The sequence below is a fragment of the Heterodontus francisci genome, chromosome 42 (genome assembly GCF_036365525.1).
Source record: "Heterodontus francisci isolate sHetFra1 chromosome 42, sHetFra1.hap1, whole genome shotgun sequence".
Lineage (NCBI taxonomy): Eukaryota > Metazoa > Chordata > Chondrichthyes > Heterodontiformes > Heterodontidae > Heterodontus > Heterodontus francisci.
In genome coordinates this window covers 11,518,685-11,541,224 of record NC_090412.1, presented here as the reverse complement: position 1 = coordinate 11,541,224, position 22,540 = coordinate 11,518,685, and the positions used below count along the sequence as shown (strand labels likewise).

Sequence of the window (22,540 nt, the reverse complement as noted above, 5' to 3'; positions counted from 1 at the left end):
CCTCCAGCAGTGCATCCAGGTCAGCATCGATGAGGCGAGGGGAAGCCCTGCCCTGGCTCTCCTGTGATATCCTCTGGTGCTGTGGAAGTCTTCGGCACAATCAGCAGATTTCTCCCTTAAGTCAATCAGCATCCTCAGTGATGGCTGCCATAGGGAGTATAAATCAGTTCCCCACTTCATCTGACCTGCCTCCGATTCTGCCCCCACTGGCTCCAATTGGACATATCAATTAAGGGCTCCTGTGAAAATTGTGATTTTAATCAGTTTCCCAACAGAGGCAGGTTCGGGACTCGATAACAGTCCCAACTCTTGTTTCCTGCCTCCATCGGGAAAATTCAGCCCCTTTTGTCCAGTCCAGTTTACATTACAGCTTGGCACAGCAGACAGAGCAGTCTGTTATTCTTCTATCTTCTTAGGAGGGATAATTAGTCTATAAAAACTAAACGTGCAGTTTGTTCACTTACCCTTACACATTTTAGGCAGTTTCTAGCATGGCAATTAAGGAAGATCATATAATAAAACCAGTAGCTGAAATACAGTCACATAGGTCTTTTGTTTGATCCCTGAGGTAGTTACAAATTTCCTAGATAAAGGCAGGTAAAGGCACTTCTGGCAACTGTTTCAGGATATTAGGACTAACTTGCTAAATGATAACCTAATCGTTCATACCTTGCCTGCTTATTTGCAATTTTTGAAAGATATGGTCGGTTTCCTGTTCTAATTTTGCAACACACAGTAGTTGTTGCCACCCATATTTGCTCACTCTATTTCTACAAAGGTTTTATTCTGGCAAAAATTAAAAACTGCACAGAAATTATTTTCAATGATGCAATTTACATATTGATGCTAATGATATTCTGACGATGATCGAATAAAGCAAATGTTGTGATGTAGTACTGTTTTTTTGTACTGTATTGTTTTGTTCCACCAAAAATACTGAATCTGTGATTGGTATTGGTCCTGTATCAATCTGGCTTCATATCTGGCAGATTAGACCAATCATTTTGCTAGCGTCAATTATCTGAGAAGGCTCAGTTACAAGTATCAAACTGCTACCAACACAACTGCATCACGAGAAAATGTTTTGTGAATCTGTGATGTGCACTATGTTGAAGCAAACTCTATGCACAACTACCTGGACATTGCAGTGCCCATAAAACAGGACAACAGAATTGATAGACCTTTCAGGAATTCTTAGCTCATAATGACCTAAATATCTTTGAACTGTGAAAAGATCACCTCCAATTTGGAACACAGGATTGAGCCTATGGCTTTGGTTCAGCATTTTCTTTGACCCCCATTTACAAATTGCCTTAGAGACACTGACAAACATAAAACTGACAGATTACTCAACAGGTAGAATACAAAACCTCACGGCCAACCTCCTATTTGTGTTTTTGTTATGATACCATGCAGCATTGTGTTGGTTGGCTATGGCACATCAGGATATTTGATTGCTTAGGGAAAAGATCCTTCTCTTTCAGGAGGTGATTGGACAATAGACACCTTCATTTCCAGGATAAATACATGGTCCATGGCCTTATCATTTATTGGAGGACAGCAAGTAAAGGTGCATTAATGTCAATACAGCTTTAGTACTGGTTTTCTTGGGGTGTAGTGGAGTGGTGGGGGCAGGCAGTTGCAGGAAGGAAGGTGGGCCATTAGCAAAAGAGTTTTGGCCAAGGTTATATGAAGTTCAGACAAGTGAAACTGATCATTCAACATGAAATGGATGATAAATGGCGTGACAGCCTGTCAATTTGAAAATGTTAGCAAGGTCAAGCATGTTTTTAAACACTTGAAAATGATGGCTTTTACATGAAATTTTATGAAAACTCCAGTGTCTGCAGATGGTAATGGTAATATTTTCCCCACTCAGACATTAACAATTCTCCACAAGCTGCAATTGTGTTGGTAGGAGTTTGATACTTGTAGCTGCTTCTGGAGTAATGTGAGGCAGTACTGAACTATGCTGCCCCACTCTGTGCTCAGGCAAAGTGAAGCAAAGGACTCTGTCGACTGGCATCCGAATGGCTATCAAATAATTTAACATTAGATGAGAACTGGTGGGATCGCTTGCTGTTTTTATGACATTAGAAACTTGATAAATGGAAACTGGCTTTAGACTGAGAGAAATTGTGTGACAGTGAAGCTAAGTTTCATTAGAGAGAACAGGTAGAAAGTATCAGTGACACACTACAGGCCCTGTGGGCCACAGCTGCAGTGTAAGCTAACCAGAATCAGTCTGATCAAAGTGCACTGCAACTGAGAATAGCACTGGTTGGTGAAAAATCATGAGAATTTTGTAGACTAAAACTACGAATTTAACTTCAATAACTTAAAAAGACTGACAACAAATCATGTGACCATTCAATGTGTTATTTTCTCAGAGGGGCAATGCACCAACTTTCACTTATGGTACACTGACCTGATCATATCAGTGGAACATCTGTCAATCATGTTTCCCAGATTCCCCAGTCAGTCAGTCCCTGAAGGATTTCTGTCAACTACATATTGAAACCTCTTCAGTATTCTCTTCTTGAACTCTACAGAATCCACAATAAGCCCAATTCCTCACATTACTGGAGATGGGAAATTGGGAGTAACTATGAGCCATTTCCAATCCCATTCTTGTCATAGCTGAGTGCTCTGTAACATACATCTAGCTGTTTCCAGTCTGCGGGTAATCAGCAGTTTTCATTTTATTCAGTATGTCTTTACAGTCAACCAGAATGTACAATGCAACCTGACACAATTGTAAAGAACTTCACAAAGCTTTGTACTCAACACCAAACCTTTATTTATACAATTAAAAAAAATACTTCTTTACACATTGGCACAGAATTTCCCCCAGATATATTACCGATAGCAACCACTTAGCCGGCAGCTACAGTTCCTTAATATTTTCGGCATCAAGTACCACAGTCTGAAAGAATACACAACTGGTATTCAGGTTCTTAGTTATTTTAAAACAAAAATTAAAAAACACCCACATCATTGCTTCCCTTCCCTATATAAGCCAAAGAGGATCATTTTCATGCTCCTCCAATTTACAAGTCTGTCTTTAATTTTTCTTGATAACATGTTAACAAAACCATGCTCAGAGCATGCTGGGATTTCAACTTTGATTAAAATCCATGAACTAGACAGATTACTCAAAAATCAGGAGATAACACTGGTTTAATCCTTCTGAATAATTGCATTTATTATTAATCTTAATTAAGACAGATTTATATTGGTAGCAGTTCCTCTATTATGATCGCATAAAATGTGAAGAGGATATGTATTATATAGAGTAGATATATATTTCCCCTGTTAGTCCCTGGGCCAACAGCTCCACATGGTTACCTGAAATTTCAATTTGAAGCACTTTAGGCTCGACTTCCAGTGCTAACAAGTATTGTTACCAAAATTATTTCAGAAATTACTGTTAGAATAATGGACAATGTTTTGGGATGAATTTTCCTTAAGAATGTACCTATAATATCAGGATCTCTTGCAAGCATAATTGTGATGTTGAGCAATCAAGCTCAGCCTCATGAGTTTAAAGGTAGTCTTTCAAATGTTAGGGAGCTTGAAAAGCTGTCATTCATCATCTTCATCTGTTGAATCTGTGTATAAACCTACAGAGTCATAAATGAAGTTGTAGAATTTAATGTGTGGTCTTGAAGTGGAACAGGATCGGCACACTTCACTGCAGTATCGCTCCAAAAGCCTGTAGATGTGCCCTAAAAAGCAAAAGGCAGAAGTAAAGAAGCTTCCTATTCAGTTCAATGTTTCAGTTCAAGATTTGGGGAGCATTTATATTGATTAGCAGAATTTATTCAATATCGAGGTGTCCGCAAATTACATGCAACATTTAGCAATCTAAATAAAGAGTCACTATGAATTGAATGTGAATATATTAAGATCTTTAACAGAAATGATGCAGTTTTACGATCAATCTACAGAATTTAAACCCTTTAGATGCAAATTATCTTTTCCCATAAAACAAGAAAATGTTGCTGTCACTCACAATCTGTTTCTGCATGTTTCAGTTGCAAATATTGACACTTCCGTCGGAAACATATTTTATAAACGTGTTTAGCTTACCAACAGTTTGCTCTTTCTCAATTAGGAATTTGTGCATATCATATATGTCACTCATTAATTCTCGGTCTCCGAAGGTGAAATAAACCACATCGCGCCCTGCTTCTGCCGCTGCCATCATCTGCAATAAGGCTGTAACATATTCACATCAGTATGTCAGTTTATCAGAAACCTATTCTCTGATGAAGGATCCTGCCCAAAACAGTAACCTATTTCTCTCTTTCAAATGCTGACTGACTCATTGCGAATTTGCAACACTTTTTTATTTTAAAGCTATCTTTGGCTTGGCTTTTAACATTACTCTTCAGTGCTCAGAGTAATTGTACATTCAACACTTCATTGTTTTTCTAAACTATTAATAGCCTATCAGCTAATACATCAGAGCTGCTTAAATACAGCATTTATTATTATTTGGATCAGCAATGAGAAAAATACCCTCCAAGATGCGCTCACTATTAAGCAAAGCCTGGGAGAGTAATGAGGCCCTTGGGACCAGTGATGAACTCCAAAATGACATTACTACAGTCAAACCCCACATATAATGAATACCATTTTTTCATTCTAAACATTTGTTATAAGTAGGTATTTGTTCAATGTGGGGTTGACCTTATGTTCCAAAAACTTCAGGGCGGCACAGTGGCGCAGTGGTTAGCACCGCAGCCTCACAGCTCCAGTGACCCGGGTTCGGTTCTGGGTACTGCCTATGCGGAGTTTGCAAGTTCTCCCTGTGGCCGCGTGGGTTTCTGCCCGGTGCTCCGGTTTCCTCCCACAGCCAAAGACTTGCAGGTTGATAGGTAAATTGGCCATTGTAAATTGCCCCTAGTGTAGGTAGGTGATAGAAGAATGGTGGGGATGTGGTAGGGAATATGGGATTAATGTAGGATTAGTATAAATGGGTGGTTGTTGGTCGTCACGGACTCGGTGGGCTGACGGGCCTGTTTCAGTGTTGTATCTCTCTAAGAATCTAAGAACACCAAACCTGAACATCTTGCACAGCAACATGTGCTGTAGTTATTTAGTAAGAGTCAATGAACAAAAGGAAGTCTTCCTCTGTATGAATTTCCAAACCTAGAAGTGAGCAGTATTAGAATTTTCAGGCAATGTGTCTATCACTAATGTGTAATTCTGCCTTTTGATGTTACATCTTATGATTGTCCAAGAGAGTTAACTGATGAACTTGGACATTCACATCCACATGTATCCAGAAGCATCTGTGCTGAACATTCACAGTGTGTATGGTAATTCCTACTTTAGAAATGCGTGGCAAATGACTCCAAACGAGAACTTGTGAAATACTATTCCTTTCCAGAATAGTGAGATCGTCAGCAACAGTCTAGCTGCTTTGCTAACACTGGGCTCTAACACTGCGACTCAGCTGTGCTCTTCAGCAAGCAAAATTCCAAAGTCTGAATATCTAAACAGCACTGTGTTCAGCAAAATGATTAATGAATGGAATACACAAATTATTTATTTTAAAGTGATTTTCAAAATTTATTTTCTTCTAAAAATCACACTTGTTATGAAATTAACAAAATAGGTGGACATTTGCACTGCATTTATCAACATCACTAAAATAAAACACTATTAGTATGACTGCGCAAAACTGCATCCGATTTCAGTGTATATACACACACAAAATGATTGAAGGATAGAAATTACTGCTGCGAATGTTATAGTAGGAATATTTCAAACTTGTATCAAATTTCTCTCTGGTATTTTACTGGAAATGCTAACTTCTCACGTGACAAAAGTCATGCCCATGGTATCTTCTCTCATTAAAAAGAATTTAGAAAGAACTTGTATTGATATAGCACTTTTCATTGTCAGGATGTCCCTAAACACTTCACAACCAAAAAGTGTTATTTCTGAACTATAGTCACTGCTACTTTGCAGGCAAGGTCCCATGAATAGCAATGAAAATGAATGACCAAACAAGCTTTGTCTCATGGTATAGTCACATACATATATTTTAATAAAACAAGGTAACACTTGTTTACTTACATTTTAACCGGGCATCTCCACCAAAAGCTCCACACCCCCAGTTCCCTGTGGCTATAGCGGAAAGATTCCTGGGATCAGCACCTGGCCGCACAAAACCACAGTAAGCCTGGAAATCAGCAGAGGGCAAAGAGAAGAAAATATTTGATGTACAAAATGTGAAAAAGAGAAAAAAAGTGCTATTAACGGCTCTAATTTTGTTCAATCTCATACAGTTATTGATACAACCAATGTTATTGGCCCAGACTGTACGTTTGATCTAGGTGACTGAGTGGCTCCATCACAGAAGGAGGAATTCTGTCCATCCTCATTTAATAGTTCAACAGTGTGCTCGCATGCTGCTGTTCAGGGAAAGTTTGGTTTGTAACATACATTTTTCATCATGGACGTTTAAGACCATCACTCTTTCTGCTTCATACAGTGTAACTGAAGGATCATCAATCATTGTACCTAGTTTGTTTGGCTGATAGCATATTCTAGTACTTTAATAGGATAAGTAAGCTTGACTCCTGACTATTTATCCTACAGCCAATCAACTTTGCTTACTACACTTTGGGGAAAAAAGGACAGTAACTTTCCGATTCTATTTACTGAACGCCTGTTGAGAGTATTGAGGATTAGCAGCAATCACAGAGCAAATATTTACACAGCAGCACAGCTGTAGTTACAAGACTTGAATGCACACTGGCTTTATGTGCAGATCTTAACAGTCTCAACGGGGTTCAGCTCTGTAGAAGTCACACTTTTGAAATATGCTTTTTCTCCATTTGGATTATTAAATCCTCCTCATGCTGTTTTTTTAAAGTTTCAGCTTGGTGCTTCCCCACAGCAACATGACTAGAAGATTGGCAACTCAGTATCATGGGGAAATTATCTTACGCTTCCCAAGTGAGGAGTGCTTTGCAATTGGGCTCAAGTGAGCTGAACCACAGTGCTGTCTTCTTTACTATTTCAGCTTACATTCAACGTGAATAGTTTGAAAAAAAATGCTTTCTATTTAGTTGTACATTGGACATGATGAATGCAGCATGACTATGATGAAAGGGTAATCGAGTTTATAGAATGATACAGCAAAGAAGGAGGCCATTCAGTTTCCTGTGATAGATACAGTAGTTTCTTCAACAATCGACTAAATTAATATATTAGATAGTGGATGGTTTACATGTGTTTTCTATGAAGGGTATACAGTCGACTATACATTTTTTCCCTGTATTTTCATTATATAGTTAAACAAGGGCCCAGAATGCCTTCATTATAGAGTCTGCTGCATCATTGAAAATATAAACCTGATGGAATATATCATTTTTTCAGTCCTATTGTGCAATGCTAATGATGCAGATAAAACCAGAAAAGAACTGAAATAATTTGGCAATATCACTGATGCTGAAATTAAATTCATAAAGTGCATTTCATGTCCTCAGGAAGTCCCAAAGTGTTATCACTACTGTTATGTAGGCAACCGTAGCAGGCAATTTACGCCCAGCAAGGTCCAAAAACAGCAGAGAGATCTGTTTTGGTGCTGCTAATTGGGGAATAAATGTTTGCTAGGGTACTGGCAGAACTCCACTGCTTTTCTTCAAATACTGCTGTGGGATCTTTAATGGCCACTAGGCACACAGTTTAATGTCTTATCAAAAATATGGCACCTCCAACAATGCAGCACTCCCTCAGTACAACACTGAAGGGTCAACACAGCTTATGTGCTCAACTTCTGCAGTGGGGCTTGAACTCAAAAACTCTGACTCAAGAGATAAGGATGCCACCACTGGTAGCATCAAAAGTAACAAACCAAAATATACCATTAGCATGATTTTAATGCAGAAAGTCTGAAAGAAGAATTTGCATTTATATAGCGAGTCTGATTACCTCAGGACATCCGAAAGCATTTCATAGCCAATGGAGTCATTTTGAAGTATAGTCACCAATATAATGTAGGGATGTATGGCAGCTAATTTGCACACAAGGTCCCACAAACAGCAGTGTGATAAATAACTAGATAATCTGTATTTTAATGATGTTGGTTGAGGGATAAATGTTGGCCAAGATACCAGGAGCACTCCGCTTATCAGAGGACCTCGTTTTGTCGCCTCTTCTGAAAGATGGCATCTTTGACAGTGCAGCATTCCCTCTACTGAAATTTCAACCTAGATTATGTGGTCAACTCTCTGGAGTGGAGCTGGAACCTATGACCTTCTGATTCACAGATGTAAGTGCCACCACTGAGCCAAGCTCCTAATTGCTAGTTTATCGTTTACATTGAATCAGGTATGGTATTGTTTCTTGGCCGGGATTTAACCCTGGGCGGACGGGAGCCGGCCACCGACCGAAAAGTTGGTGGCGAACCCACTTCTGCCTTGCCTGGGGATCTGACCTGTATTTTGCAGGTCGCCAGGCTTTAAATGGTGTGAGGCGGATCTTCCACCCGCTTGAGGTATGAAGTCTTGCCTAATAGAGCTGCCGGCCAATAAGCGGGCTGGCAGCTAACTGTCCCAGCAGCGCCACCGGGAGCGGTGGCCACTGCTGGGACTACAGCCCAGCTTGAAGATGATGATGTCGGGGAGCCTGGAACAAAGGTAAGTTTTGGTTGCCTTGCTGGGTGTGATCGGGCGGGCCCCAGCAAGGCAAAGGTGGTCAATTGGGGGAACGGGGGGTGTAGGGTGTGGTTGGGGCAGCGGGGGCAGCCCTCCATCGGGCACAGGGTGCCCAATCATGAGGGCCCCTGGGGCCGTCAGAGAGCAGCCTGCTTTTGTCAGGCGACTTCTCTTGGGCCTCAGCCGCCCGTCTAGCCATGGGTAAAATCCCCGTGGAGGCAGGCGGAGGCCCTTAAGTGGCCACTTAAGGGCTTTGATCGACCTGGGTGGGTGGGCCATTTTTTGCTGCCGCTGCCCTGCATAAAGTGGTGGAGGGAGCAGGTTGGGAAGGGCTCTGGGAGCCTCCCGCTCCATTTTACGCCACCCCCCCAGCCACCATCCCGCTCTTTGGGGGGGGTGGGTGGAGGTGTAAAATTCAGCCCGTTGACATAACCTGTTGTGGTTCAGTTAGAAGGGCTGATTGTCTAAGGGAGCACAGTTGAAAGTACAGAGGAGTTTAGAAACATGGCAGTGAATGCTGGCTGTCCTAAATAATTCAAATCTTTGAGTTGTCAGAAATCTTGTGGGAAAACAACTAAGCTCCTGCATTCAGTAAAATAACATAATGAGGAAGCACAGTATTGTTGAAAATGCTGTAAAGAGGCAAAAATCTGAGGTCCCATGTCATTAATCAGATGAATGTAAAAGAATCCATGGCATTATTCTAAAAAGGACTGAGGCGTCTCCTAGTGTCCTGACCAATATTCAATACAACTAGCACAGGCTAATAATTTTTTATTTTTTGTTCATAGTATCCTGCTATGTACAAATTGGATACTGTGTTTGCCTACAGACTACACAAAAGTAATTTTTTCGCCAGGCAGCACTTTGGGCTATCTTAATGAAACTTTTTTGTTTCTTTCTCAGTTTGTAGAATATTCACAAAGCTTGTGAAAGGAGGGTTGAAAGGGAGAGAAACTTTGATTTGAGAGGTGGGGGTAGTGGGATGAAAGAGACATTTCAAGATCATCCATCAAATTAAGAGTATCTGAAAGAAACTTCATTTTCAATTTATATGGGGATGATTCTGTCAAACAATTTGTGATTGCACAATGTAGAGTTTGATTCAAAAATTATGAAATTTAAAATTAGATGGCCTTAGTATTTACAAAGAAAAAAGAACTCAAAAAACCTACATTTGCCAGCAACATAGACTGTCTCTGTACCTAAGCTATTGATAGACAATTTATTGCTGCAGAAAAGTAAGCCTTAAGAATACACACAAAAAAATTTACATCTTCACATGACTTCATTAACTCAACTGCTTTTAATTTCTAGTACTAAAGGAAGTTCTTGAAATCCCAGCAAGACTATAAAATCTTACATTTATTTAGCAAGACTCTACTCAATTACCTTATTTACTCAGCAGAACCAAGAGTTTTTAAAAATAATAGATTTTGTGCGTCAGTCAAGTATACAATTTAAATGTTGTACATTCAACGTTTAATCCAGGCTTCTGAAAAATTGCAAAGAGATCCCAGCCAATGAGCTATATGGTCTTGATAATAGATCATCTCTCATTGTGAATATATTTCTTCATTGACATATGTAGGTATAATGCAATTTATTTTTTGTCAGACTTATCTTTCACAAAAATTAGTTGTCATATTTATTCCACTGCAAATATACAATGTTGTAATAGGTTAGTGTCAGTATATGCTCCAGACTGACTCAATTACCAAAGATATACGTGTGAGCTTAATAGCCATCTGACTGGAGACAGGTTTGTTGCGTGCTTATGCGTTATCTCACAGAAGTAACTCAATCCAGGTAAAAGAAATTGCTCTTTGGCTGGAACAGCAGCAGTCACTAAATCACAAGAGAAATAGCTTCAAAGCCTCATATAAATCCAACTGCACAAATTCACAACAAAATGTTAAACCCTTTCAGAGGTTTTATAGCTAATATTAACACACCATTAGAAAGTGTTACATGAACTTTTAAAAGAGTAGATTTCAGCAACAAACATCAACAACTTATATTTTTATAGCACATTTAAAGTAATAAAATATCCCAAGGCATTTCACAGAGGCATTATAAAACAAAGGAATATTAAATGTGTGTTACGAAAGTGCTTCCATTTTTTGTTAAATTTTTTGAGGACTTTGTGTTTTAAAACTGATAAGATTCCATGGATGTGTTCACTGAAAGGAAACTTGAGATATTGTTTGAAAACAACCTTTGCTGGAAATCATGTGCATTAAGCTCAATAAACAACAGAAACCATGGTGACCTGGGGAAGATGTTTACGGAGAAGTAACATGTCAAGATTTATGAGGGTCAGGAGGTCCTGACTTGCTGTTTGGTTTCACTTCTAAAATGTGGTGTTGGTTCAGTTGGGGTGTGTACTGTGTTTGAAAAGCAGTTGAAGATCAACCTGCCAGGGAATAAACCCCCCCACCCCACCCCCCCAGCTCATCTTTCCTGCAGCTCTCTCAGAGACCGAGAGGTCCAGTACGCCAGCTCCTCTTTCCTCCTGTCTTTGAAAAAACGCCTATGTATTCAGTGCGATAACCGAAACCCTTGATGTCATATTTCTCCTGAGAAGCTGGAAGAAACCTGTCAGATTAATTCTCAATGGCGCCTGAAAAGAACTGCTCCAAAAAAGATCCCAGTGACCCGTCTACGTGTACTCGGACACCAGACCTAAAGGAACAACTGACATCTTTCCATATCTTTTTCTTTAAGTCTTTGGCCAAAGTTTTTTTTGCCTTTTTCTTGTAATAGACCTCTGCAGAGAGAATGTCAGTATTTTTTTCAGTGTGTGTGTGAATTTGTATGTGAGGGATTTTAAAAGGGAACTTTCATATTTCAATCTGTGTGTTAATGCTTTGCTTTGTTACTGGATATGTCTTGTTTTATAATAAACTGATAATTTTGTTGTTTATTAAAGAAACCTGGTTGATATAGTTTACTCTGGGATAAAGAGTAGAGCGTATGATTGACCACATCAGTAACTGGGTAAACATTTAAATATATGTTGTGACCTGTGGAGAGGTGGAACTAGAAAAGACAGTGCACTCCTCCCACTTCAGTCATAACATATATTAAATACAAAAATAGTGAAGGATGTCCAGTAAAACATGGGAAGTATTTAATGCCAAGAATCAAAAATAATTCTGAACAAATCAAAACAAATATAATAATTAAAGCCAATGTGGTTGCATGGGGATGTCAAAAGTAATATTCGGGATAATGAGAAAGCTTTCAAAGTATACAAGGAACCTCGCTGACAGGAAGGTTTGGAAAGTTATGATAAGCAAAATTAGGTGGGAAAAAAGTAATTAGAGGGGCCAAGTGAAACATGAAATCCAAAATTGCTAAGAACACCTCACAACAAAAAGTGTTTTCCAAATTATATATGGAGGAGACAAAGTGCAAAGCAAGTTACTAGATTTACTATGCAAGTTGTTAAATAGTTACTTCACAGCAATCTTCCAAGAATTGATCTTGACACTCTTTCTCAATGGTTATCTAAGGATCAATACGTAGTATGGACTGGGACAGATTTGTCTGTGGATGGCATCAAAATAAGAGGCAGGACAAATCATTATGAATAATAAAACAGATTCAGGAGAAATTAAAGATTTTTGGTGACTAGGCCAAGAGGTGACAGATGGAATTCAATGTGGATTGGGATAAAATTATTAGTATATGAGCAAGAAACTAAAAGGAGGGGTGGGGCTGGCTGTATGACAAATTAATTTTTTTGTTATCTTTGGAAAAAGAGACTGAGATGCTGTGACTGAAATTTATTATAGAGAGAATGAACAAATTTGACACAGGTTCAAAAACCAGGTGGGGCAGGCTGAAAATTAGGTTAGGAGTCAGAGGGACAGTCAGACAGAACTTCTTCACCCAATGAGTGACAAAATTGTGGACTAGGTAACCAGGGAAGGCTATTAAAGTGGATGACATAAATAGGTTGAAAGCCAATTAGGGGTGTTTCTGGATGGTGAAAGGATTGCGGAATATGGTAATTATATGGATATAATCTCTGAAAGAGCAGCAAGCTTATTAAACCTAAACGGCCTTTTCTGTCCTTATAAATTCTTATTATACTGCAGCCTCCTGTACTTGTTGCTGGAGTTTGCGTACTAACATGACAGACTTAAGAAACAATAATATCTCCTAAAGAAGTTTGGCGCAAATGTCAAAATGAAGCAGCTTTAGTTTAATTAAGTCATGTAAGGTTATTGTTTTTCCTGTATTGTTCTTCCTGTACAGAGAAGGAATAACAAACATAGACCTGACATGATACAAACTTATAGGCACTCAACAGGTCATCTAAATTATTCATGCATGATGATTTTGACCCAAAGTGATTTGACATTTATTAAATTTTTAAATTGTGGTGTACTAGCATTGCATATTCAGTTGATACAAGAGCTAGGTTCTTTTACAGAATGACATTTTAGTTTACACATTAGGGAAGAGCTAACATATAGCAAAAGTAGCATGACATTAAGTGTTAAATAAAAAGATAGGAAGAAAATTTTCACTGCTACATTTTTCTGCTGCTTACACAATGGCTGGGATTTCACGTTGGGTGGACAGGAGCCGGCCACCAACTGAAAAGTCGATGGCGAACCCGCTTCCGCCTTGCCTGGGGATCCGACCCACATTTTACAGGTCCCCAGGCTTTAATTGTTTCGAGGTGGGACTTCCACCCGCTTGAGGGAGGAAGTCCTGCCTCATTGCGCTGCCGGCCAATCAGTGGGCCAGCAGCTCTTAGTCCCAGCAACACCATTTGGAGCAGTGGCCACTGTTGGGACTGCAGCCTAGCTGAAGACATGAAGCTGGGAGTCCAGGTAAGTTTTGCTTGCCACGCTGGGGATAATTGGTTGGGCCCCGGCGAGGCAAGGGTGGTCAGATGGGGGGAGGGGGAGGGGGAGGGGGGGGGGGGGGAAAAGAGAGGGGGAAGTCTCACTGCCAAAAACTGAACAGGGGGGAAACCATTGAATGCAAAAAACAATGCTAATTGCTGACTGTTTTAAAGCTGTAGCAAAATAGTCTGTTGACAGTTTTGTTTCCAGACAGCTTTACTGGGTCCTCGGCCACCTGCTTGCCACGCGTAAAATTCGCGTGGAGGCAGGCAAAGGCCCTTAAGTGGCCATTAAGTGACCGCTTAACGGCCTTGATTGGCCAGGGGCGGGTGGCCCATTTTTCACCCCCGCTGCCCTACGCAAAGTGGCGGTGGAGGCGGGATCGGGTCGGGAAGGCTTCCCGCTCCATTTAATGCCACCCCTGCCACAATCCCGCTCACTGGGGTGGTGTTAAATTCCGGCCAATAAGTCTCACTGACAAAAACAGAACTGGGGGGACCATTGAATGCAAAAAACAGTATTAATTGCTAACTGCTTTAAAGCTGTAGCAAAATGGTCTGCTGACAGTTTTATTTCCAGTAGATATGTCATTCATCCGCTTGAAGAATCTTCAAATCGCCAACCCATGTCTATTTTTATTTTGAGCTAATGGCACTCAAGTTCTGTTGGATTTTCTTCAGTCCGAGAATTTTAATGCATAAATGTATTTATATAAGCAACTTATTGCAATTCTCTGAAACATTTCAAAGTGTTTCATTTACAATGAATTACTTTGCAGTCCAGTACCTGCTTTGTGGTAGCCATTTTGAACAAAGCAAGCTTCCACCACAGCAACAACCAGTTAGTTTCTGGCAGGGGTGGTTGAGGAATAAATACTGGCCGGAACATTCAAAGAATTCCCTGATCTTTGTTCGAGGAATGCTATGGGGCCTTTACTGTACTCCTGAACTGCCGGAATAGAGAAATGGGGCCTCAATTTAATGTCTCTTGCAAAGGATAAGAATAAATTGGGTTCCATTCTGAGAATTAATGCATGATAGCTTATTACCTCAAAATACCTTTCTATGTTGGGTTGCTTTGGGATCAAAACACTGTCAAATTAGAAAAGGGAAAAATGGAACATAAGGTGCAAATCTTTTAGTAACAGTATTCAACTAATTTTGCAGCAATATATCCAATTAAAAAAAATGTAACTGGGTTTTGTTGAACTAACTGACAGTTCTTTGATCATCTGAACATTAGAACATTTCACTGCTGAGACAGTTGTGTGTATTTATGCAACATTTCCTTGCTAATTCAAATTAAGCTATGAACCGATGCATCAAATTGGGTAAGGTATTTCAGACAAAGTACATTTCATGAAAAGGATGCAGTGTAAAGTGACAACTGATGAAGATCCACGAGCAGCACAAATTCTGCACTGTTGATCTAGATTTCTGAATGTTATCTCAATAACGACTTGTACATTGGGCAAAAAATAATTTAGTGACAAACATTCTTTCTTCTTTCCTTTCTTTCTTTCTTTTCTTTGGGCCTCCTTATCTCGAGAGACAATGGATACGCGCCTGGAGGTGGTCAGTGGTTTGTGAAGCAGCGCCTGGAGTGGCTATAAAGGCCAATTCTGGAGTGACAGGCTCTTCCACAGGTGCTGCAGAGAAATTTGTTTGTTGGGGCTGTTGCACAGTTGGCTCTCCCCTTGCGCCTCTGTCTTTTTTCCTGCCAACTACTAAGTCTCTTCGACTCGCCACAATTTAGCCCTGTCTTTATGGCTGCCCGCCAGCTCTGGCGAATGCTGGCAACTGACTCCCACGACTTGTGATCAATGTCACACGATTTCATGTCGCGTTTGCAGACGTCTTTATAACGGAGACATGGGCGGCCGGTGGGTCTGATACCAGTGGCGAGCTCGCTGTACAATGTGTCTTTGGGGATCCTGCCATCTTCCATGCGGCTCACATGGCCAAGCCATCTCAAGCGCCGCTGACTCAGTAGTGTGTATAAGCTGGGGGTGTTGGCCGCTTCAAGGACTTCTGTGTTGGAGATATAGTCCTGCCACCTGATGCCAAGTATTCTCCGAAGGCAGCGAAGATGGAATGAATTGAGACGTCGCTCTTGGCTGGCATACGTTGTCCAGGCCTCGCTGCCGTAGAGCAAGGTACTGAGGACACAGGCCTGATACACTCGGACTTTTGTGTTCCGTGTCAGTGCGCCATTTTCCCACACTCTCTTGGCCAGTCTGGACATAGCAGTGGAAGCCTTACCCATGCGCTTGTTGATTTCTGCATCTAGAGACAGGTTACTGGTGATAGTTGAGCCTAGGTAGGTGAACTCTTGAACCACTTCCAGAGCGTGGTCGCCAATATTGATGGATGGAGCATTTCTGACATCCTGCCCCATGATGTTCGTTTTCTTGAGGCTGATGGTTAGGCCAAATTCATTGCAGGCAGACGCAAACCTGTCGATGAGACTCTGCAGGCATTCTTCAGTGTGAGATGTTAAAGCAGCATCGTCAGCAAAGAGGAGTTCTCTGATGAGGACTTTCCGTACTTTGGACTTCGCTCTTAGACGGGCAAGGTTGAACAACCTGCCCCCTGATCTTGTGTGGAGGAAAATTCCTTCTTCAGAGGATTTGAACGCATGTGAAAGCAGCAGGGAGAAGAAAATCCCAAAAAGTGTGGGTGCGAGAACACAGCCCTGTTTCACACCACTCAGGATAGGAAAGGGCTCTGATGAGGAGCCACCATGTTGAATTGTGCCTTTCATATTGTCATGGAATGAGGTGATGATACTTAGTAGCTTTGGTGGACATCCGATCTTTTCTAGTAGTCTGAAGAGACCACATCTGCTGACGAGGTCAAAGGCTTTGGTGAGATCAATGAAAGCAATGTAGAGGGGCATCTGTTGTTCACGGCATTTCTCCTGTATCTGACGAAGGGAGAACAGCATGTCAATAGTCGATCTCTCTGCACGAAAGCCACACTGTGCCTCAGGGTAGACGCGCTCGGCCAGCTTCTGGAGCCTGTTCAGAGCGACTCGAGCAAAGACTTTCCCCACTATGCTGAGCAGGGAGATTCCACGGTAGTTGTTGCAGTCACCGCGGTCACCTTTGTTTTTATAGAGGGTGATGATGTTGGCATCGCGCATGTCCTGGGGTACTGCTCCCTCGTCCCAGCACAGGCATAGCAGTTCATGTAGTGCTGAGAGTATAGCAGGCTTGGCACTCTTGATTATTTCAGGGGTAATGCTGTCCTTCCCAGGGGCTTTTCCGCTGGCTAGGGAATCAATGGCATCACTGAGTTCCGATTTGGTTGGCTGTATGTCCAGCTCATCCATGACTGGTAGAGGCTGGGCTGGATTGAGGGCAGTCTCAGTGACAGCATTCTCCCTGGAGTACAGTTCTAGGTAGTGCTCAACCCAGCGGTCCATCTGTTTGCGTTGGTCAGTGATTATGTCCCCCGATTTAGATTTGAGGGGGGTGATCTTCTTGATGGTTGGCCCAAGAGCTCTCTTCATGCCATCATACATTCCTCTGATGTTTCCGGTGTCTGAGGCCAGCTGAATATGGCTACATAGGTGTTGCCAGTAGTCGTTTGCGCAACGCCTAGCTGTTCTTTGTGCAGTACTTCTGGCTGCTTTAAGTGCTGCGGATGTTAAATCGCTGGGGGCTTTCTTGTAGTTCAAAAGTGCAATGCGCTTAGCGGCTATGACAGGTTCCAGCTCTTCATTATGAGATTGAAACCAGTCTGCATTTCTCTTCGCACTTTTGCCGTAGGTGGTCAAAGCTGACTCATAGATAGTGACAAACATACAGTAACAAGAAATCAGAAACATTACTTTGGAACGACAAGACTCAGCAGTGGCTTTTTGTTTGGAAGAACTACAGTTGAAATGAACTAATGACCAGTTCTACTGAGACTGCTGATTCTCAATGCCCTGAAAAATGGTCATGATTTACTAAACTCAGGTTCAAATTGGTTACTGGCATGTGAAATCTGTAGACTCAGGATTTTCACTAACTCAATGAATTACTGACAAACAATTTGGACAGTCGTGCTCAAATCCAGTTACAAGTAATGTTTATATGTTCACAAGTGAAACTTAGTGATTCATAATTCTATTCTAATATAGATGCAAATGCTCTTTATATGATTGAACAACTTGTCACCACAAAATGTGTTTGGCTGCTGATTTAGTTTTCCAATTAAACTGTCACTAAAGTTTACAATATTCATTTATTGTGGATTTGGGCCTCAGGAAATTTCACCGATAGAGTGTAAGATTTCTGTAGCCTCTTTACATATTGTCACTTTAACAACTGTCAATCTCCAGAAAGTATAAACTGAAATTTAAAAATCAGCGTTACAGATCCCACAGACTTGATATTCACTTTTGTGGCTGATGATGGCAGAGGCCCTTGTGCAACATTTTATTGTTGCATAACGCTGCTGCATTTAGTAAATTGTAATAGTAGGCACTTCCACTTCAGAGAAATAAACATTTAAAGCATAATTTGTATAAATTAAAATTCAGCATACCATGATTATATTGTTACTTGAGTGCTAACCAAATTGTGCATACTAGCTATTATGTAAGCTCTTATAAGAGGTTAATTTAGCTGCTTAATTTTTCTGAATGTCAGAATGGAGCTGTTTAATTCAGATCTATTTGCAGAATTGCTTTTTCTTCTGCTATCTGCCTCCTGTCTTTAAGGTTCCATGTAAAAAGGAATATATGTCTCTGCATCATGCATCCTTAATGTGGATTTTTGCAAGTATTTATTCTAATTTCCAAGTCTGTGGCTTCTGGACTGATTCTCCACTGTGAAGGGTGATTCCGAAGCTGCACTGGCTACTTGAAAGGCAAACCACGAGAAAAGGTTGAACTATTGGTTTGGAAGGGATGAGCTTAACAATTTTGATAAATGCAACTCCACTTTGAAGAGTAGAGTGGTAAACTTTTTTTAAAATCCAATTGTGTTAAATGACCCAATACAATTAAATCTCCTTCAGCAATAATGATGACATGGATTTATGGGGTAGGGATGGAATTCACCATGTCAGTGATTGAGTTCTATAAACATTTGACGCAGAGAAAGATACAGCTATCTATAGAGGGGAAGAGAGTAGGGCAGTGGGATTAGTTCTGGTCATCTCTAGAAAAGAGACAGCACAAACACAGTGAGCGTGAATGACCTCCTTCTGTACTGGTGCTGCAGTGGCCATCCCATGATAAATCTCCCAACACAAAGAATTCATGAAATCATTACATTAGTTAACTGAAAATGTCTGGAAGACAGTTACTCTGAAGAATAACAGTTTGTTACACCAGCAGCAGGAAGGAGAGAACATAATTAAAATTCCAAATTGACATTTCATTTTTTTTTTGAACAATGGTATGATAGCTAGGGCTATTAGTGACTAATCATTATTCAGAACAACTCAGAAACCCAATTTTCACCCCTGGGACTTTTTAAAACGCATAACCGTGGTATTCAGCAGCAATCCTACAACACAAAGGAACCATGGAGATTTGCAGCAAGTAGTAGCAAACTAAATTGTGGCGAGTCGAAGAGACTTAGTAGTTGGCAGGAAAAAAGACAGAGGCGCAAGGGGAGAGCCAACTGTGCAACAGCCCCAACAAACAAATTTCTCTGCAGCACCTGTGGAAGAGCCTGTCACTCCAGAATTGGCCTTTATAGCCACTCCAGGCGCTGCTTCACAAACCACTGACCACCTCCAGGCGCGTATCCATTGTCTCTCGAGATAAGGAGGCCCAAAAGAAAGTAGCAAACCAAATCACTTAGCCTAATGACAGCACCATAGTTATTGCTTCAAGAGGGACCTTTTTAAAAAAGTAACCTGTTGTGTTTAAAATATGATATAGTGCACATCATGTGGTAACAGATCAGAGCTACACTCTATTTGGAATATTACAATAATTTTCCATTAGACCCACGTTCCTAATAACTGGTGGTTTTGTTGATATTCAGGAAATTTGAGAAATCAAAATTAAAAGTCCGTACTTCCGCTGTGAATTTTGTCACATGAATAATTGCACATCACTTCCTATGTTTCTTAAAACCTAAAATTTAATTTCAAACAGTAATCTTTACATTAGTGTCAAGTTTTAAAAAATAATCTTAGCTGTCAGAAAACTAGTCAATGAAGTCATTAGAAACCCTATACAAGTTTCCACCATTAAAATCTTCAGTTAAATTACTGTGATTAAATATCTTGCGTATGGTGAACTGATTGCTTCAAATAAAATCCGACATTCATATTCTTTTCATGCTTCTTAAATGCAAAAATTGTAGTTCTTAAACCTCCTGCCGAGTAAAGGCAACAACAACAAAAAATTCAGGGAGGTCCAATGTTTATAGTAACACTGTTGGTAACAGTGGATTCTAAGCATTGCACTTCATCAGTGAAAAGAGCTTTATGGTGTCACAGGATTATTTTCTTCAGTGGTGCAGAAAATAGTTTTCCAAACTGAACACTGCCAGCAAAAAGCAGACATCAGCATTCCCCTGCCTAATGGAATGAGCAAGCTCCTTCATAGAACTGTGCCTCGAACTGCATTTCTGGCTACAGAGTTACAGCTAGTTGGATGTCAAATTGCATTTTCATCCTTACATTTCCCTCTCTGTTACATATAATGAATGGCAATCCAAACGCACTGATAATCAGAAGGACTACTGCTCCCACGAAATCAGAGTGTTTTTGTAATTCACAACATTGTGTTTGGATAATGTGAAACTTGGCTGATTGGAGTTTGTGCTACAGTGTATAATTACCGTGCACGGAATCACTGGCAAGAAAAAAATTTACAAAAATGTTCAATTAAACATTCCTCAATTATTGAAAGACAAATTTCCATCCTTCCTGGTCACGATCTTATTGCATGTTGCAGTTTATGGATTGGAACAATGAAATCTTGAGGGAGGGAGTGAAAGGTGAATTGACCAGAGAGACTAAAAGTCAATAAAGTAAAATGCAGTGCTTTAATTCTATTTCCAGAGAGGTGAAATTGATTTAATTATGTTGAAGTTAATTAGGTAATTTCTTCAGAACTGCTGCCTTTCTTTTTTAAGTTGGGGGCCCTCGTTACTGTAGGCTGTCTGCCACACACTTTGCTAAAGTAACCAACTGTACTGCCCTAAGATTTGGAATTGTTTTGGGCCTTTGCATTGGAATTGAGCACTATGTTTAGAGATACTACACTGAACTTTATTCGTACACCCGGCGGCCTACCGACACAGAAGTGCCACTGCCGAGTTCCCACGATATTACGTGTGGGGCTCGTTTAAATGGAGCGGGCGGAGTGGCCGCCCCCAATGACGTAGAGGGGGTGACCACCGCGTCTCCAGCAATGGCGTCTGGTGCCACTGCGCAGGCGCCATTTTTAAAGGGCTTCAAGCCCTTCAGTAACATTTTAATTTTTAGTCTCCAGCAAATGAAAATAAAATTTTATTTTCAACTCTAAATCCCGTCTCCAACCCCTCAATTTATATATAAAACGCCCTCTCCCCGCATAATAAACTTTATTCCTCCCCCGTCCGCACCAGGTTCTTGCCTCGGAACTCCATGCAGAGTTCCGAAGGCGCGCGAGGTGCCATCGATGGCCGTAAAATCGGCATGGGACGGCCGCCGCCAGCAGGTAAGTTAATTTACATCTAATTTGTTAATCTAAATATTTAGATTAAGGCCCTGCCGCCAAGCAGCGGGGGGGCCGCATTGAGGTCCCCCGCCGCCAGTGATATGCGGCGGGCCCTTCTCGATGTCGGGGGGGGCGAGGCAGGCCTCTCCACACATAATTTTACAGCCCCACCCCCCCCCCCCCACCGCTGTCGAGGGGCCCATAAAATTCAGCCCACTGTGTGCTATCTCCCTCACATTGAAATTAAAACCTATTCAGTTCTCAACCCGTTTTCTCCATACCAGGTCACAATGAATGGGAACCCATGGTACCACCACCAGTGAGACAACTGTTACCACAAAATCTGATTGATTTCAAATACGCTACGTTTTTATTTGGTCAATTTAAAAAACAGCAGATTGAAATTTGCACTGGAGTGTATAAATGACCATCAGGGAGCCACAGTTAGAATAAAACACCAGTTATTAGAAATAAATTACACCGCCACACCAACCAACAAATTATCAAACTATGCCACAGAATGAAAAAGATACAGTAAATTTATTTGAATTTGGTCTGAGGTATGAAAGACATAGGAGCTAATTTTTCTCAAAGCTCTAGATGGGCACTCACGTGCCCTCTTTGTGCAAGTCCAACCCCTGGGAGCATCATGCTGGGATTCTGGGCCGGTGGGGGGCTGGGAGAGGGAAGTGTGATGTGGGTAAACAGGGATGCAATGTGGCCCTGAGAAGCTGCAGCTGCTCTCCTAGTCACTGGCATCAGGGCTACCTGATTGCTGTTAGATATTAGAGATTGTGCAGTGAACCCCCAAAAAAAGCCTCCATTTAGATACTGAATGAGTATATATGGAGGAAAGTGAAGTGGACTGGTCAGGTGCATCTTCAACGTCTCCCTCATGCTATTCAAAGAAAAGCAAGGGAGTTTTTGTCAACATTTATCCCTCAACCATCATCTAATTCAGATGACCTGGCCATTTTATTTCATTGCTGTTTGTGGGAGCTTGCTGTGTGTAAATTGGCTGCCACGTTTCCTACATTACAACTGTAACTACACTTCAAAAGTATTTTATTAGCTGTAAAACCCTATGGGTCGAACTGTGGTCGTGAAAGGCGTGATATATATGTCCACTTTAGGAAATCCCAAGGCAGTGCTGCAGGGACGGGGACCTGTCACAGTGCAGCTCTTCACATTCCCCAGTTACAAATAGGAGGAAAATACACCCTATAATCTTCTTTAACCTACTTTACTTAAGTCCATAACTTTGCATCTCTTGAAATCACTAGAATTGTTTCTAGAAACTCTAAAGACATTGCTGCATTTAGAGAAACAAAATGGGATGCT

The 22,540-nt window shown here is 40.9% G+C and overlaps 1 protein-coding gene across 2 annotated transcripts in view; it reads right to left on the bottom strand.

The window, feature by feature from the left end:
* Nucleotides 1-2,776: 2,776 nt before the first annotated feature.
* The window catches only part of parga (poly (ADP-ribose) glycohydrolase a), a 197,566-nt gene continuing 177,802 nt past the window's right edge, over nt 2,777-22,540 (bottom strand). For both annotated transcript variants that reach the window (XM_068020563.1, XM_068020562.1), the window contains exons 17-19: nt 6,091-6,196; nt 4,093-4,221; nt 2,777-3,728 (exon numbers count right to left, since the gene is read on the bottom strand). In XM_068020563.1, coding sequence (XP_067876664.1) covers nt 3,586-3,728; nt 4,093-4,221; nt 6,091-6,196 — 378 coding nt within the window. In that variant the 3' untranslated portion in view covers nt 2,777-3,585. The remainder of the gene's footprint in view (nt 3,729-4,092; nt 4,222-6,090; nt 6,197-22,540) is intronic.